This window comes from Lepidochelys kempii, chromosome 1, assembly GCF_965140265.1.
Source record: "Lepidochelys kempii isolate rLepKem1 chromosome 1, rLepKem1.hap2, whole genome shotgun sequence".
In the NCBI taxonomy this organism is placed as follows: domain Eukaryota; kingdom Metazoa; phylum Chordata; order Testudines; family Cheloniidae; genus Lepidochelys; species Lepidochelys kempii.
Genome location: NC_133256.1, coordinates 132639245 through 132656970, shown reverse-complemented (window position 1 = coordinate 132656970; position 17726 = coordinate 132639245). Strand labels below are relative to the sequence as shown.

The window sequence follows — 17726 nt, the reverse complement described above, 5'->3', positions numbered from 1 at the left end:
ATTCAACTTTGATTTGTTGTTTGGGGTTTCTTAGGGGATTATCCCGTGCCTTGTAATCAAAATGTCGTCTTCTTTGGTGACTCTTATATTCTTGTATGGGTGGGAAAATAGCTTCAGTGTGAAGTTCCCCTGCCAACTTCTGTGCACTCTTCAGGATGTTTTGAAATCCCTCATCTGCCAGTAAGACTGTAGGTATGACTTTGCTTTGTCCAGTTGTTCCGTTGCTCCAGATATATCAAGGTCAACACGTTGGAGTCTCTTGCTTACCACATTTATTTCAAACAGTATGTCATGCCACAACACTAAGCCACACAGAAATTTGAAGTTATGTATGTTTCTGGTGATTCCATTTCCCTCTGCCACTGTTCTCCCACGAACAGTTCCCGTCATAGCATTATCCTCCATAATGGCAACTATGGCATCATCTAGCTTCCCAATTTGGTGTTCGATCGGCTTTATCGCCTCCGCTCGACTTTCCCATTGTGTGGCACTCAGTGGTTTCCGTGTCAGAGAGGATGTTCACAGATGTTGCTTCAAAATTTGCCATTGATGAGTTGATGCAGAGAAAAATACATAGATGCTTTAAATTACATTAAAAAATTCAGCAGCCTCGCTCAAAGCTGATGCTGCATCACTGACCACCAAGTTCAATGAATGAGAACTGCATGGGACAAAAAAAGCTTGAGGATTTAACTCTCGGATCCGTGTCTGCACTTCTCTGTTCTTTCCTCTCATGTTGGCACCATTATCGTAGCCCTGACCTCTCATGTCAGCTATCACAATCCCGTATCTTCCAGCTTTTTAAGAAGCACATTTGTCATACCAGCTCCTGTAGTATCATCAATGTCAATAAATTCTAGAAAATGCTCTCTGACAGTCACCATTGCAGGGACATTTTCACTAGGTTCTGTTGTTGTAAAACGCACCATTAAAGTCATTTGTTCCGTATGGCTGATGTCAGGTGTGCAGTGCAGAATAACAGAGTAATATCTTGCTGGCTTCAGATCTGCCACAATCTTCTGTTTGACTTTTGTTGCCAGTAACTGTATAATTTCATTTTGAATAGTTTTACCAAGGCAGTGGTGCGTGTACATTTCTTGGGTGATGACTCTTCTTAGATGCTCCTGGAGTTCAGCATCAAACTCAGTCATCAGCGCCACAATTTTAAGGAAGTTTCCATTGTTTGGCATATACAGCTGATCTGAAGTGCCACACAGTGCTAGATTTTGGGTAGCAAGCATTCTCACAATGGCAATGAGCCTTTTCAGAACATTTTGCCAGTAAGAGACTCTGATGCAATCATCTCTTGATGCTGATCATCTATGGTGGCCTTTAACCTTAGTCTTATCTCAAGCTCTTTCCACCTATGGAATGCTCTCTGGTGATTTGCTGCCTTCTCATGGCATTTCAGATTTCTAGCCAGATTTTTCCAGTCCTTTGTTCCTGTAGAACACAATGTGGCTGGAACATTAGACTGGAAGAGTTTGCAACAAAAACAGTATGCAGCATTCTGGGTTTTTGAGTACATAAGCCATGACCTCTCCACTTTGTCACCATTGGGGATTTCACGCCAGTAATGTGTTGGATGGAAACTTCTATTTTCATTGTCTTTGGGGAACAGGACATTTTTCACTTGCTGTGGCCCATGCAGTACAAGGAAGTCCCTCAGGCTACTGCTCAAATGGGCCCACAGTCCTGGATCATCTTGACTTAAGGAATTAAACGCAGCAGCAGCTGTTTCTTGCGCCTCCACCACACTCTTTTCTGATCTACACTTTTCTTCAGGAATGTGCGTGGTTACATCCATTTCAGATGGAGATATGGATGCTGCAGTAGCTGCCAGGTCACCTGCACTTTGACTAACTGGAAGATCAGGCATCTCCTCACAATTCACGTCGTCACTGGGGCCGGAAGGCTCACCGTGAACATTTGTGTTTATGTATCTCAGAAGAGCTTCTTCCTACTTAGATAGAAAAGCTTCCTTTGCTTTCTTTCTTTTTCTGAATGTTGCCCCAGAGGGGAAGTTTTCTTCTTTCACTCATGACTGGTGTTCTGTGCCAGCTAAAGTGGATCTCAACACTGAATTGAAGGGGACAAATAAGGAGGCTGGTAGCAGGGCCTGAGTGAGGGAAGATACATCGTCTTAAGGGCCTAACTGGCTCCTGTTCTCCTCAAGTGGGTTCAGGGAAGCAGCAGGAAACAGGAAGCACCCCTGAGAAGCTGGTGTTAATCAGTCCAGGCTCGTGGGCGTGCTAGAGAGGTAGATAAGAGGCTCCTCGTCCTCTCTCTCCCTGCAACTCCTGCTGCTTTCTGTTATTCCCTCTCACCTTTTGTCCTGCCTGCCTGTTATGTCTCTTGTGCCCTCCTTCCTCCAGCACAGCACTCCACCATCTCTGTGCATCTAGAGCAGAGAGAATATATATGCACCAGCAGCAGACACAATTTTCTACATTCTGGGTCCTAGTGGCGCCCTTCTGCCCAGTCTGGCACCTTAGGCGGCTGCCTCAGTTCACCGCATGGTAAGGCCAGCCCTGTTCGTCTCTCCTCCTGGAGCTGGGTAATTCAGGCAGTTTTCAACTCTCTCCTTAAACCAGGAATCCTCATCTGTCCTCCTGGAGCAGGTGGTAGTTAAACTTGCTGTACGAGCTTAGCCAGTTTCTCCCACAGTTGGCCCCACCTAATGCTCAGAGTCAGAGAGTTTGGCAGCCTTCTCCTGATGTGAGGGAGGAGGTTGCATTAATGCTCCCCTTCTCCTAGCTCATTCCCAGTTGGTTGAGTGAGAGGGGAGTCTTGCCTTTCCCCCCCCCCACAAGGCTCCTTAAGATTTTCTCCCAAGCACCACTTATTCCCATGAATGCTTCCTCTCTATCAATAACCCCTATTATATAAGGAGCTTTCAAACCTTAAAGAGCCAAGCCACGTGATTGGGTGGGCTGACCGCTGGACACCACCCCATCACACAGGCCGAAACCCGAGATCCAAATCTTACACCCAGATTCAAACTTTATGGCAATTCATGGACCTCAGAACTATGGTTCAAAATACTCCTGCCTGTCGAGGTCTCAAGCTGAAAATCTGAATTAAAGCTCTGCCAGATTTCTGAGTGTTTAGATTTAGCCCATATAAGAAAGATGTTCAAGCCACAAACTCATGTGTACTCAGATCCATTTGTGGGTTTCAGATTTGAGATCCTGTCTCAGGCCCATCTCTACTGTTGACTAACATTGCATTTAGAAGTATGAACTGGCTACAGACAGTGCAGAATTTATGTGCTCTTTCTTGCTGCTTTTTAGGTTTCCTAGTCACACTCTAGGAAAGAAAGTTGTAAGAAAACTAATTAAAAATGGTTAAAGCATAAATACAAATAGAATACTTTAAAACTAAAATTCTCCTGGATGCCAGAACATGTAGCCACCAATATCCAGTATATATATATATAAAAGTGACGGTAAGGCATATTAGGCCAAACCTTACTTTTGTTTGTTTCCAATAATGTAAGCAGAATTTAAATCTGAGCTAGCAGACACAATTAATCCTACAACTCCACTATTGGCTGAGATAAGATCACAGAATAAAACAGAAATATTTTATGCAACTGATATGTATTTAAAGTTGAATCGACCTACCTTGGAAAATGTATTGGAAACATGATCAGTAAACTCCTTAAACAATTCTTTTCTTATATTATTCTTTTAGCTGGAGCACTACCGAATGTATGTGCATTGCATTAGGTTAGTGTCAATGTTTTTCTTAGATTTTTCTTTTTCCCTCTTAGTATTAGAGCCAGATGAACAACTAAGCACCTTACAGCTTCTTATTTATCTTCTACCTCCCTGTAACTGCGACACCCTACACAGACTCCTGCAATTCCTCTTTACGGTGGCTAGCCATGCAGAAGACAGCACAGACAAAGATGGCCAGGAGGTATGTTCAGATCATTCATGTTCCTTCACTTCCGTTATTCCTTGCTCTAAGGACATATGTATAAAGATGAGAAACAGAGAGCCTAGAATCATAAGCATTAAAGATGAAATAGACTTAATATTGCCCTCCCTCTTGCCATCCAGTTGTTTACAATCGTATATTCCTGAGATTGTTTTGTATTGTAGTTTTTAAATGACTCAATCAATGAGGCGTCCACCACTTCCTGTGGGAGATTCAGAGCCTAATAGACTTCACTGTTAAGAAATAGCTAATTCAATCTAGCCTATTTTTTTCCTAGTTTAGTTTCATCCCATTATATAATATGGAACAAAAGGCTGTGAGTCAAAGGACCTGCTTTTTATTCCTGACTCTGCCACTGACTCGCAGTTGAGACATTGGGCAAGTCAGTTCACCTCTCTCTGCCTCATGTTTGTCATACGTAAAATAGGGATAATGAGTGGGATCCATGAAGGGGTTTAAACGTTGAATGCTGAGTGTCACGGCACCTTGAAAAGTCACAGAGCAACATTGCAATCCCAAAAGCCTGAGCTAAGCACCCAGGCTCCTTATACAATGAATGGGGAGACATAGGTGCCTAAGAATGCAACCCAGAAAAGCCAGCATGCTATGCAGGGAGCTGCCTAAACTAGTCAATGGGAGATGCTGAGGAGAGGGGCGTATGCTAAGCCTCTCCCCTCTCTCAGAGATGAGCACTTCCCTGCAGTCTGAACTTAGGTGTCTGTCTCTGCTAGTGATGGATGAACGTGAACCACACTCCTGGAGTTAGGCTTGCCCGAGGAGTAGGGGTCTCCACTGATTTTTTTAGCTCAATGGTTAGAGGAGAGCCCTGTTCTAATCCTTCCTCTCCCTCTGTCAGAGGAGGAAATTTAAATTCAGGTCTCCCACGTCCCAGGAGAGTGCTCTAACCACTAGGATAAATGTTATAAAGTGGGTGCCTCCTCCAGCTAGATTTTGAATGAGACCCAATCCAGTAGGTGTGCTCAGAGGCCACCTATTGAATCAGGTCCAGCATGCAACTTATATGACCGAATGCCTGTCTCTCCCTGGTTCGTGAATTGCTCTGGGGCTTATGTGGGATATAGGGATCCAGACACCTAAAAGGAGTCAGCTGTGCACAAGTCCAGAGGCAGAAATGTAGGTGCCTAGAGAACTTGTACTTCAGTACTGAGTGAGTTTAGGAGCCTACAGCATTTGGTGAGAATTTTGTGGATCATCGAAGTAGAGCCAAAAGCAGGCCTTAGGCACCTAGGTCTGGTATTTAGGTGCCAAGTACCTTCGCGGATCCCACCCGTGACACACTTACTTTTGTAAAGCACTTTGAGGTGTTTGGGTGAAAAACACAGTAATTATTTATGGTTTCTAGCCATAACCCCTTGAGAAACCCTAAACAATTTTTGATACAGTCAGATATTTGGATGTCTGCGGGTGAAATTTTCAAAAACATTTATATGACTCAGGAGGACAAATGCTATTGAAAGTCAATAGTACTACAGCACTTAAGCATTTTTGAAAATCCCATCCAAAATACTGCTATTTGCACACTCAGCTAGCAGTTGGTGGAAAAGTACAGACACAATAATTAGGTATCTACCAAATTCACGGCTGTGAAAATCGAGTCCCAGACTGCAAAAGCTGGTCTTACCTGTGAAATCTGGTCTCCGGCTGCCCGGCTCTGAAGGCAGAGTGGAGAGCGGCTGCTGCTGCCTGGGCACCCAGCTCTGAAGGCAGCGCCACCGCCAGCAGTGGCAGAGAAGTAAGAGTAGCAATACTCCTCCTCCTTCCCCTCGCCCCCCTCCCCCCATGGGATTGCGGTGCCCTTTTGGGTGCCGGACCCCAGGTTGAGAAACGCTGTAGAGAAATCACACATTTTTCATGGGTTGGTCACGGCATAAATGGCAAATTTTGTGGATGTGTGTAACACGTCTTGTAACACAGCCATAAAATTTGCTATTTATGCCGTGACCAGCCCACTAAAATTGTGTAATTTTTCTGTGATTTAAGTAGACCCCTAATAATGGAGGGTTTTGAAAAAAGAATTGGCCTGTAATAATATTTATTGTGCTAAGAATGGTGTAGAGCTATACCACTGAGACCCTGATCCTGCACTGAGTTCTGTGTTGGTGCAGGAATCCGCCCTTGTGAAACTAATCGCAGGGTTAGAGCCCAAAGCTGCTTAAGAGAGTTGGTAGAGTAGCTGTGGTAAAGGTCTGAATTCTCCTTAGTAATACATTTGCTCAGCTGCAGGTATTCTGACACAGCAAATTCATGTAAACCATCCTGTCAGTATTATAAGAGTCAGGGACAGTGTATGTAATTGGGCATCTGTTATAGATAATATATTATTCTGCTAACAATTAATTAAAGCCCCAGTCCTGCAAAGACTTATACAGGTGATTAATTTTATACAACCAACTCGTCCCAAAGGATTGCTTGTATGCATAATGTTAATTGTGTGCATAAGTCTTTGCAAGATTGAAGCATAAATATCTTATTTATAAAAGAAAATGCTTATTTTTAACCAAGGTGTTCATGCAATAGAATTCTACTCAACAAGATAGAACTTTAGCGTGTACGTAAAGTAAGTGACCTATTGGACAAACTCAAAATAGTATTTGAAAGAATAATTATATGCTGGAAGCCTTCTGGAATAGTTTGACAGACTATTTTTTACCTTTCACCCTTGTTTTAATGAATTAGTTGAATACAGTTCAGATGTGGGGAAAAAATAATGAATATGTGCATTTCTCCTCTTATACATCAAAATCTCCCCCTCCCCCACCCCTGTTAGTCAACATCTGGAATTTACATTCAGTCTTGTTTAGTGAAGTCCTGACAGCTTTTGCAGCATTCCCAAAATAGCAGCCAGGTGGAGGCACATAGAGGAAGATCAACTGAATGACCTCTGCTCCTTGCAAATTTGACACTGGAAAATTGTCCTTAGTAATCCATATGACACATTTTTTCAGAGAATTTTTAGTGTATTCTTGTTATTATTTTGTATCTACTAGTTTAGCCAAGATCAGGTGACTACAGGGGTAGAAGTGAAAAGAATTTTTGTGTTCAAGAACCAAACAAGGGAAAGATTAATAAAAGTGATAAGCATGTCCTCAGCTGTTTAGGTATCTTGAGGAACTTGTGTACAGAAGGATATAAGGGTTTGTATTTATTCTATCCACCTGGAAGCACCATCGCCTGTTGAAAGGAGCAGCACTGGGGACCAATTCATTGGCCTAAAGTGGCAGTACTTTGCTGGGGCTATGAGGTGAGATGTTAGGTCCTATTCTTCTACTTCCGGGCTTTGTGGGAGGAGAATGTTGAGAAAGCAATGAACTTCTTTACGGTGAGAGAGAGAGAGTATTAATTAATGATCGATAGCCAGAGAAAACATGTCCCTAATTTATATTCTTTTTCTTCTAGGTAATTGGGAACAAAATGACATCTCTGAACCTGGCCACCATATTTGGACCTAACCTGTTGCACAAGCAGAAGTCTACAGACAAAGAATTCACAGTTCAGAGTTCAGCTCGAGCTGAAGAGAGTACTGCAATCATTGCTGTTGTACAAAAGATGATTGAAAACTATGAAACCCTTTTCATGGTAGGTGAATGTTTCTTAATATTACACCAACTGAGTTTGCATTTGACTCTTCAAGTCAGGATATCCTAGATGGTGCTACCAAGAAGTTGAATTGAGCTATGTTCAAATAAATTATGCAAACATTGTTATAGAAGGAATGATTAGCATTGATTGAATGCAATTGGTAAGCAGGCTACATATTCTTACTTTAGGAAAAGAGCTTTGTAATGAGGGTTAAGCATTAAAAATGGGTAGATTAAAAACTTCTTGTACATAAGGGCAAATATATTCTGACTGATCATGTCCTCTCAAAGATTTAGGAAGGAACCTTGTTTAAGCTGCACAAAAATATTTATATATCTAGAGAAAGATGCTAAGTTATTTCCTAGATGATTTTTTCTCTTCTGTGTGATTGAATTATTTATTAAGTTGTGAGTTAAACAGTGCAACTCAATGGTTAGAGGAGACCCCTGTTCTAATCCAATTAATGAAAATCCCCCACTTTGTCTGAGCCAGGAGGGAAAAGAGAAATCTTTAGTCCCTTCAAGGATTGGTACCAGCCCCTCACCCCACATTGACTTGAGGAGAGACAGGTGTGGGAGGTGCTCTTGGTAGGCTGACTGTTTGGGCAGAAGGGATGCAGCGTAAGCCTATTGGTTCTTAGGCATCCAAAGGGAGAAGTTATAAGGAAGGCTGCGGGTTTGTCATGGAAGTCACGGATTCCATGACCTCCGTGACTTCTGCAGCAGCCGGTGAGCCTGGCTCAGGGGCAGCTCAGGCAGTCTCGGGCCACCCCACCCCACCTCTCCAGCATCAGCAGAGTTTGGCTATGGGAGGGGGCAGGGTTGGGGTATGAGACAGGGTGAGGTGGGCTCTGGGCAGTGCTTAACTGGGGGCCTCCCCAGAAGCGATAACATCCCCCTTGCTCTGCTGCTAGGTGGAGACTTGGCCGCATCTGGCTGCAGGCACCCCCCCATACCCCCCACAACTCCCATTGGCTGCGGTTCCCAGGCAATGGGAGCTGCGAAGCCAGCACTCTGGGCAGAGGCAGCATGCAGAGCTGCCTGGCCACACCTCCGCCTAGCAGCTGAGCGAGGGGGATGTCGCCGCTTCCGGGGAGCCCCCCAGGTAAGCACTGCCCAGAGCCCGCCTCACCCTATCCTATGCCCCTACCCCCTCCCACACCCAAACTCTGCTGTGGGGGTGTGGGGGAGAGGCGCGGAGCCAGGTAGGGAGTCTGCCAACCCCCCTCCCCCCAGCACCAGTGGAGTTCGTGGGCCGTGCACCGCCATGCCCCCAGCACTTGGGCTGCTCTCTCCCAGGGCACAGCCCGCCCCCCGTTTTAGTCAGGAGTATATAGTAAAAGTCATGGACAGGTCATGAGCCATGAGTTTTCGTTTACTGCCCGAGATCTGTCTGTGACTTTTACTAAAAATACCCACGACTAAAATGTAGCCTTAGTTATAAGCATTTTTCTCTGCCCAACGGCACCATTCTGGTCTGTAAAGAAAAGCTTGGTTTACAAAGAAAGAACAACCTGCACCGGACAAGTTATTGCTGCATAGTTCCCAGATGTGTTACTTAATAAAGTTGTGGCCTAGTTAAATCACATTCCTGGTGTCTTGCCTTTCTTCCTATTGTCTACAAAACTATCACTCAGTTTAGTATGATTTATGATTTTGGCTTAAGAGAGCCTCTGGGCTGGAATAACAGGATAGTGCAGGTCTGAATTGTCAGTGGTATCTTTCTTTCGTTTTACGGAGACTAAGTCACACAAATGTCTCGAAGAAAAAGAAAAGTTTAAGTCTTAGGAAGGTAAGAATAGTTGTGTGTTCTGTTCCGTTTTGTTTTCCATTGTAACTACATAGCAGCATGCATTGTATTATTGGTGATCAGTTCTCAAAACAGGAAGATAAAAGAAAGGGAACTGCAATGATAGAGCATAGTTGGGAGCTGGGGAGAAGACAGGAAAATCTGTAATGTGGTAACATAGGTTTGAGGAACATAACACAATGTGGAACATACTGCAGTGCAGGACATAGCTGGGGAGAGAAGGACATGAGAAAGGAAGAGTGAACATGGCCTGCCAGGTCCAATAACAGCATCAGATGAGCTGCTCTGTCTTTCTTTCATACTGTATTTCCTTCCATTACATCCTGGGCATTATTTTTTATTCTTGTTCCAGTGAAACATTAAGCAATTTGTTTTTCTTTTGCTTTTACAGTTCAGGAACATTTCTGGTATATTTTTCCTTCTAGGGAAAAAAATGATGGAACTGTGCTCCTGTGAGAGCTGCTGCTTGCTTGGAGCACTGCTAGCAATAATGATTTTGTTACAGCAGGTTTACATAAAACAAATGTTGAAGTATTATTATTTTTGTTTCACTGTATGAACATTTTATGGAACAGCCACATCGCAGCACATTACACTCTAGGCACACATTCAGATTTTTAATGTGGAAAGGGTGGGGTTTAGGGGTTGACTAACCTACATATGGACTCTTTTAATTGTGACAGTTTTATTCCTTTATCTCTTCAGTGCTAGCATTTTTATCTGAAGGTTAAACTCAGTGCAGGGAAAACAGAAATAATTTTCTTTTGTTTTCTGGAGTAGCTTTTCAGTTTTTGGAGTGAGATTAAAGTCTGTGCGTCTGAATGCCAGACTAAATGGATAGCTGGATGCAAGGGAAAACTATATCTACCCAAATGCTCTTTTTATGACTAAAGTATATTGGTTTGAAACATTCAGAAATGTACAGCACACAAGCATCTCTGGAGATTTTGCTCTTCCCAGGGTTTAACATACAGGGTGGGTTGTTGTTTTCTTCTGCCTGTTTTCAGGAATGAAGCTATGTTTCATGTCAGTAGTTGTTTTTAAGTACAGTAGTGTCAAACTTCTTGTATTTATTGTTTCATAGGAGCACCATGGGTCTATATTCATCTTGTTAATGTCACTATTGGGGTTCAATTAAATGTTTTTTTGTTCTCTGTGAAATTAGCACACTGCATCCTTTGCAAAGTTGATGGGTTGCTGGGAACCGAGCTGAACATTTATTTGTACAGAACTCTGATGATTCCCAATCAGGCAGCAGCAAATTGTTAGCCAAACCCCAGGGAGTGGGGGAACGCCAGGACTGCTGTTTATAGTTATTGTTTGACATTTGTACTACTTTCAAATTGAGAAACAGCTGGACTAGAGCATGCAGCCACAGTATTAACATACAGTACATTACTGCCAGGGTGATTTTTTTGATTTGGTTTGTTTTTTTTAACACTATGACTGGCTTCAGCGTTGAGAGTAGAGCAAGGTTTGTGAAATAAAATCTAATAGAAACAATGTGATATTTGGCCCAGACCACAGACTTCAGAATGGTTTTGAGTTATTTCTAGGTCAAAAAGATTCTGTTTGTCAGAAGGAACCCAGATAATTATGAACTGCGTAGATTTCTAAAATAGATTCCAGCAATTCAGATTAATACCAGCAATCTAAAGTGAATTTACTATAGTAGAGATATTCTTACCACCATTTCGGGCTCAACTTGTGCATTTATTTTGGTTCCCCAATTCCCTTTGATTACAGTGGAATTTAGAGGTGCAATTATATAGGATAGGGTCCTATAAAAGACTGCTGGTCTCTAGACCCCTAACTAAGGCCCCAGTCATGCAAATGGATCCCAGTAGGTGGACTCATACACCCACATCATGCCCCATTGACTCCATTGGCGTTCCGCATGGGTGCAGGAGTCCAAGCTACCAAGTGTTATGCTTTTAGCACCCCCGTTACACATTCCTGCGTCTCAGGTGAATTCTCACACATGTAGCTCAGCTGCAATGAGGCAGCAGCCATTTGCCTGGAGTTCCCCATTTTCATTGCTAGAGGCCACTACGGCACTTACTGAGCAAGCAGCCAGGCACCATTTCTCCATGGCAGTAGTTTTCAAACTTTTTTTCTGGGGACCCAGTTGAAGAAAATTGTTGATGCCCATGACTCAACTGAGCTGGGGATGAGGGGTTTGGGGTGTGGGAGGGGCTCAGGGCTGGGACAGAGGATTGGGAGTGGGGGTAAGGGCTGCGGGGTGGGGCTGGGACTGAGGGGTTCAGGGTGTGGGAGGGGGCTCTGGGCTGGGGCAGGGGGTTGGGATGCAGGAGGGGGTCAGAGCTCTGGGCTGGGGATGCAAGTTCTGGGGTGGGGCCGGGGATGAGCGGTTTGAGGTGCAGAAAGGGGTTCCAGGTTGGGGGTGGGGGGACTCAGGGCTGGGGTAGGGGATTGGGACACGGGGTTGGGGCATGGACTTAGCTCCGGCGGCTCCTGGTCAGGGGCACAGCCAGGGTGCAGAGGCAGGCTTCCCACCTGTCCTGGCACCATGGACCGCGCTGCACCCCTGAAGCAGCCAGCAGCAGGTCCAGCTCCTAAGTGGAGGCCCCCAAGTGGCTTTGCACGACTCTCGCCTACAGGCGCACACCCCTTCCCCCCGCCGTGTTCCCACTGGCCAGTTCCCATGGTTTGAAAAACACTGTTCTATGGTCCTCCTGCTAGATCTAAGTCAGGAATCAGCAGCTAGGAGACAGCACAAGATGAGACCTCATAACAGCTCTAGGCGTCCTCAGCTACACCATCCCTAGTTACCTGAAGGGCCCCTACTACCATGTGTCTTCTATTCTGACAGTCCCCTGCCCTCCTGGAACCGTAGCACCCACCTACCTCCCAGCAGCCACCAGCGTTATCCACAGCCCCAGCAACCCCACAGCTTCCGTCTCTGTGCATCACTACCACCACTGCCAAGTTTTGTGCAGCTCCATGACCTACCCTCAGCAGGTTGTATGCAAATCATTCACTTGTTTGCAAATTAGTTACATTTACATAAAATGTTATACAAGAAGCAAAACAAAACTTGGCTGTTATGAGAAGTCCACCAGCCTAAATCCAGTTGCAGGATCAAGGCTTAAGTTGCTTCATTCACCCTATTAAAAATTCTGCACACATTATGTAGCCGGCTGTTTTCATTTTATAGATTCCCCCCTCCCCCCCCCCCTCCAAAATCTACTAGAGTTTTCAGGGAGTTGTTTAGTTTTATATTTGTAAGGGAAAACGTTGACACTTTAAACTTTTTTTTATTGGCCAAAGTCCTGTTTACTGAATACTTTTATGATTAGCAACTTGATGTTACTTACTCAGTGTAGTATGCAGGAGGAAGCAAACTCTGCTTTCCCTTCAAATTTTCTTTAGAACCAAATCCATTGTTCACAAAGGCCACATAAATTGAGAGGTCACAAGGCTAGTTATAGTAGTAGGATTCCAAAAAGGCAGTCCTGTAGAAAGAAGGTTGATTATTTAAGGACTGATAAACAAATACCCAAAATGTAAGCAAAAGAGAAAACTGTGCATTGGACATGTACAATTATCATAAAGATTTTGTATCTATTTTAATTAATGAGCATTTATTTATTTTCAATTATTTCCTTTGTTATTCAAGCTTGTGCCCAGTTTGTGCCTTGAGTGCATTTGTAAATATTAAAGTTTTATGACAATTACTACATAGTCCAAAGAAATACAAATTATGTCTCTCCAAATACTTCCCCAAACAGCCCCTCATCCCCAAGGAATCTATTAGGAATCCTATTCGTATTTCCCAGTAAATGCCTGGGAGAACAAATGAACCGAGCAGCTTGACCTGAACATCATTTGATTTTTAACTCTGACAAACTGAGGCCAGAAACAGACGGCATTGTTTACTGAGGATATGTTTACATTGCAGTTAGACACCCACAGCTGGCCCATGCCAGCTGACTTGGGGTTGCAGGGCTCGGGCTAAGGGGCTGTTTAATAGGGGTGTAGATGTTCGGGCATGGGGTGCAACCTGAACTCTGGGACACCCCAAACCCCCGCCGGGTCCTAGAGCCAAGGCTCCAGCCTGAGCCTGAATGTCTACACCACAATTCACAGCCCTTTAGCCCAAGCTCTGCGAGCCCAAGTCCACTAGCACAGGCCAGCTACCGGTCTTTCATTGCAATGTAGACGTCCCCCGAGACTGTTCTGCTTCCTGATCCACCCATCACAAACAAACCAGACGTGGTTAGTCAGGTTCCTCAAATGATTTCTCTGTTACAGCATTGGGGAGAGATGACTTCTCTGATGTAATTTGGACCCAACCCATTTAAGGTTTGGTAGATAAAACTTCAGTATGTTAAATTGCACCTAGAAAACACGCTGGCAGCCAATGCACATCCTTGAGTACTAGTGCAACATGCTCCCAGTGAGCGACCCCTTGCTACCTCCTCAAGACAAGTTGCCCTATTCTGCAGCAGTTGAAGTTGCCAAGTGGTTTTAAGGTTTAGCTCCATGTAGAGGGCATTGCAGTAATTCAGGTGGGAGGGGACAGGTCATAGATCTCTCTGGCCAGGGCCAAGCCCAAAAGAAGATGGCACAGCCTCTTAACTAGCCTTAAAGGGTAAAAAGCCTTTAGGAAAGATGTGGATAAAGTGGAGAGAGTCCAGAGGAGAGCAACAAAAGTAATAAAAGATTTAGAAACCCTGACCTATGAGGAGCGGTTAAAAATACCGGGCATGCTTGGTTTTGAGGAAAGAAGACTGGGGGGGAGGGGGAAGGCGTGGACCTGATAACAGATATGTTAAGAGCTGTTATAAAGGTGACCGTGATCAGTTGTTCCCCATCTCCACTGAAGGTAGGACAAGAAGTAATGGTCTTCAGAAAGGGAGATTTAAATTAGATATTAGGAAAATCTTTCTAACTGGACGGGGAGTTAAGCTCTGGAATAGGCTTCCAAGGGAGGTTATGGAATCCCTGTCATTGGAGATTTAAGAACAGTTTGGACAAACACCTGTGAGAGGTGGTCTAAGTTTACTTGGTCTTGCCTCAGTGCAGGGGCAATATAAGGTTCCTTCCAGCACTGTTTCTATAATTCTGTAATCTCAGTCTTGACCAGATAGTCTGTCACCTAGCTCACCATCATCCAAGCCACAGTCTTAGTTATGTTCTGTGTAAGATGGTCAACAACTGCCCTGGTGAAATGGAGAGACAGTCAGCTATCATTCACAAACATGAGACAGAAATATTCAGATCCTCACCCTAGCTGCCCCTGCAAATGCTGCACAGAAGGGAAGGAGAGAAGAGACCCGTATGGCACTGCATGTGGGAGGACCTTGTGGGTAGATAAGCCGGCTCACAATATTATCCTGTGAATCATTTCAACAAGAGCCATTCCAAAACAACTCTTAGCTCTCTCTGCTAACAACTTGGCAGTTCCAGCAGCACTTCATGGTCAGTTGTATTAAAGGCACCCAAAAGATACTGTATAACAAAACGGACACTTAAAGTCTGGCTCTTGGACTGAGACTTTCAAAGGACCTAAGGCAGAGTTAGGTGCACAATTCCCAAGGCCTACGCACCACTTAAGTCCCACTTTTGCCCTGTGGCCCCTGAGTGCTAAGTACTTTTGAAAATCAGGCCATTTATTTAGGAGCGTAAATCAGGATTCTGTGGAAATTGGACACCTAATTACCTTAGGCCCCTTTCATAATCCTGATTTAGGCTCCTAAATAAATGGCCTGATTTTCAAAAGTACTTAGCTCTCAGCAGCTCCCATTGAAATTAAGTAATTGGATAACTGAACAGAATCGGGCCCACTTGATGCCAGCCTACCCAAGAAGCAAGCTGGTTTTCGACTGCAGAGAATGTGCTGCAACCAGGTCCTGGCCCTCACTACAAACATCAAGGTAGGGTTCCAACGAAACTCAAGACTGGTCCTGCCTTCATCTATCAGTCAGTAGCATTTGACACAGCCTGGAAGTAAAGTCTGTTACTGAAATTGGCCAAAGTGGATCCCCTGCATGCGGATTCACAGGCTGCTAAACTGCATGCTTAACAACTGAAGGATGCTCATACACCTCATAGGTCAAATGGGCTACCACAAGGCTCTGTACATGCTCCAGCACTCTTCAATGTATACACAAGCAATATGCCTGAAACAATAGCGCAGAAGTTTGCATACACTGATGATTTGCACTGCCCCATATCTGTAAAGAACTTGAAGTGACCCTTACATCTGACATTAAGATCATGGAGGAGTACTTCCAAAAGTGGCATCTGAGACCAAATTCAGGCAAATCGGTAGTCTCTGCTTTCCACCTAGACAATAGAATTGCACAAAACACTCTGTTGAGTTTTGTTGTGAAACTGCATTCTGACCCAAAGCCAATCTATCTCAATATCATTCTTGACCTTTCATGACTACCTCAAAAAATAGCCTTTCTAAAGTGAAGACTCGCATCAACATTATTCCAAAGTTATCTGGAACAAGTTGGGGATCAACTGCCCCAGTGCTATGAACATTGGTCTTGGCCCTGCTGTACTCAGTTGCAGAGTACTGTGCATCAGGTAGGCAAGAAGCTGCCATATCCATCTTGTGGGTAAGCAGCTGAATCAGATCATTCTAATCATCATGAGAACATTAAAATCAACACCTCTACTGTGGCTATCTCTATTAGCAAACATCGACTCTCCAGCTATCCACTGAGATATAGCCATAGCACGAGAACTTAAACTTGCCAAAGATTACCCAGCACTTCCCCTCCAGATGGTTATGGATAACATTACCCTAACAATGCCTGGAATTGAAAAACACCACTATGGACCATGTGACCACCTCATGTCTCTGGATCTGGCCAGGGAATGGCAAAGTGTCTGCACCTCATCTACCATTCTAAACAAGCATATTACTACTGACCCAACGAGCCGCCCTGCTGGTTTTGACCTGCCATGCAGAATTTGGACCACACTGAACCGCCTCCAAACAAACCATAGAAGATGCAGCCACTTGATGCAGAAGTGGAAAATCAAAGACTCCCCTTCGTGTGACTATGGTGAGAACATCCAAACCTAAGTGTCCCAAATATGGATTCAAAGGTGAATTGAATCATATACACAATGTCCCAGAGGAGGCCTTAAAATGACTTATGGACCTAGAACTGCAGCTAGAGAATGTTGCTCTGTAGATGCCATGCACGCATGCATGCGAAAGAAAGAAAGCGAGAGCAAGCCTGGACAAGTGTGGAGATACAACAACCACATTCTAATTTCTAGACAAAAGGGAATTGGGAACTGTATAAGAAAAACACCCTAGAATACTCTGTCCTTTCAGTGTAGAATTTCACATTTAGTATTCCAGGTTCTAAAAGAAAAGAAATCCAGTTATTTAGTTTGGAATTTTATAAGCTCCACTGGCTTTTTCGGTGGAAATGTGAGCTCTTTAAATCAGAGCTTTGGAGCTGTACTACCACAAGTAGTTCATTTGAAATCCCTAGGTGTTGTCCAGACCTGTACTGGAAACCAATGGGATACTTGATCGTGGTCACTTAACACTGACATACAAGGTGGTTTTTAGTCCTATATACATCTGTGTTGTACATATGTTTCTGTTATGTATGAGTGTGTGTATGCATAGTTATTATTATCAACTTATATATACACAGTATTTTACGTAATTCTGCACAATTTTATTTTCATGCTCAAGTCTGGTGTTTTAAAATGGACATAATTAAAATACACTGTAGGATATTCTTCTGCAACTAACTTCTTAATGTTGTTTTCATTGTAGGTTCCCCCTGACCTTCAGAATGAAGTGCTAATTAGTTTGTTAGAGACTGACCCAGACGTTGTGGACTATTTGCTGAGAAGGAAAGCTTCCCAGTCATCGTGAGTAATCTGTTTTTTCATCATCTCTGTTCCTGCTGGGAATTTTCATTTTCCATTGGAAGTGTTCAAAAGGTTCTTGTGTGTATTCTCTGAAGGAGTCAGAGAGTGCTGCCTATGACATTGACTCTGCCAAAGAAATTACGCCTCTTCAACATTGTTTTCTAAAGCGGTGGCGGATTTAGAGTTAGTGGAGCTTTGTGCTCAGCTTCATTTTTGGGGCCCCTCCTTGGGACCCATCCAAGAAAAAGAACATTCTTATCTCCCTCCCACCCCCACTTTTCATGCTTTCTTTTCTTCATCCTCCTCCTATAAGTAATAGCAAGTAAATGAAAATAAAGTGAGGTACCTTAATTGTTTTTGTAGTCTAACTTATTTTTCCACAGACCACGTGAAAATCACTGGGGGTCTCGGCAGACCACTTAATGATCTTTCCAAATATTGTTTGTACCATTAGCTAACGATTGCAAAGCGCTTGGGATAAGAGCGCTTTATAA

The 17726-nt window shown here is 43.8% G+C and overlaps 1 protein-coding gene across 4 annotated transcripts in view; it reads left to right on the top strand.

Moving 5' to 3' along the window:
* The window catches only part of ARHGAP6 (Rho GTPase activating protein 6), a 500241-nt gene that overhangs the window by 454736 nt on the left and 27779 nt on the right, over nucleotides 1-17726 (top strand). For all 4 annotated transcript variants that reach the window (XM_073354775.1, XM_073354791.1, XM_073354779.1 and 1 more), the window contains 3 exons: nucleotides 3776-3924; nucleotides 7363-7542; nucleotides 17135-17232. In XM_073354775.1, coding sequence (XP_073210876.1) covers nucleotides 3776-3924; nucleotides 7363-7542; nucleotides 17135-17232 — 427 coding nt within the window. The remainder of the gene's footprint in view (nucleotides 1-3775; nucleotides 3925-7362; nucleotides 7543-17134; nucleotides 17233-17726) is intronic.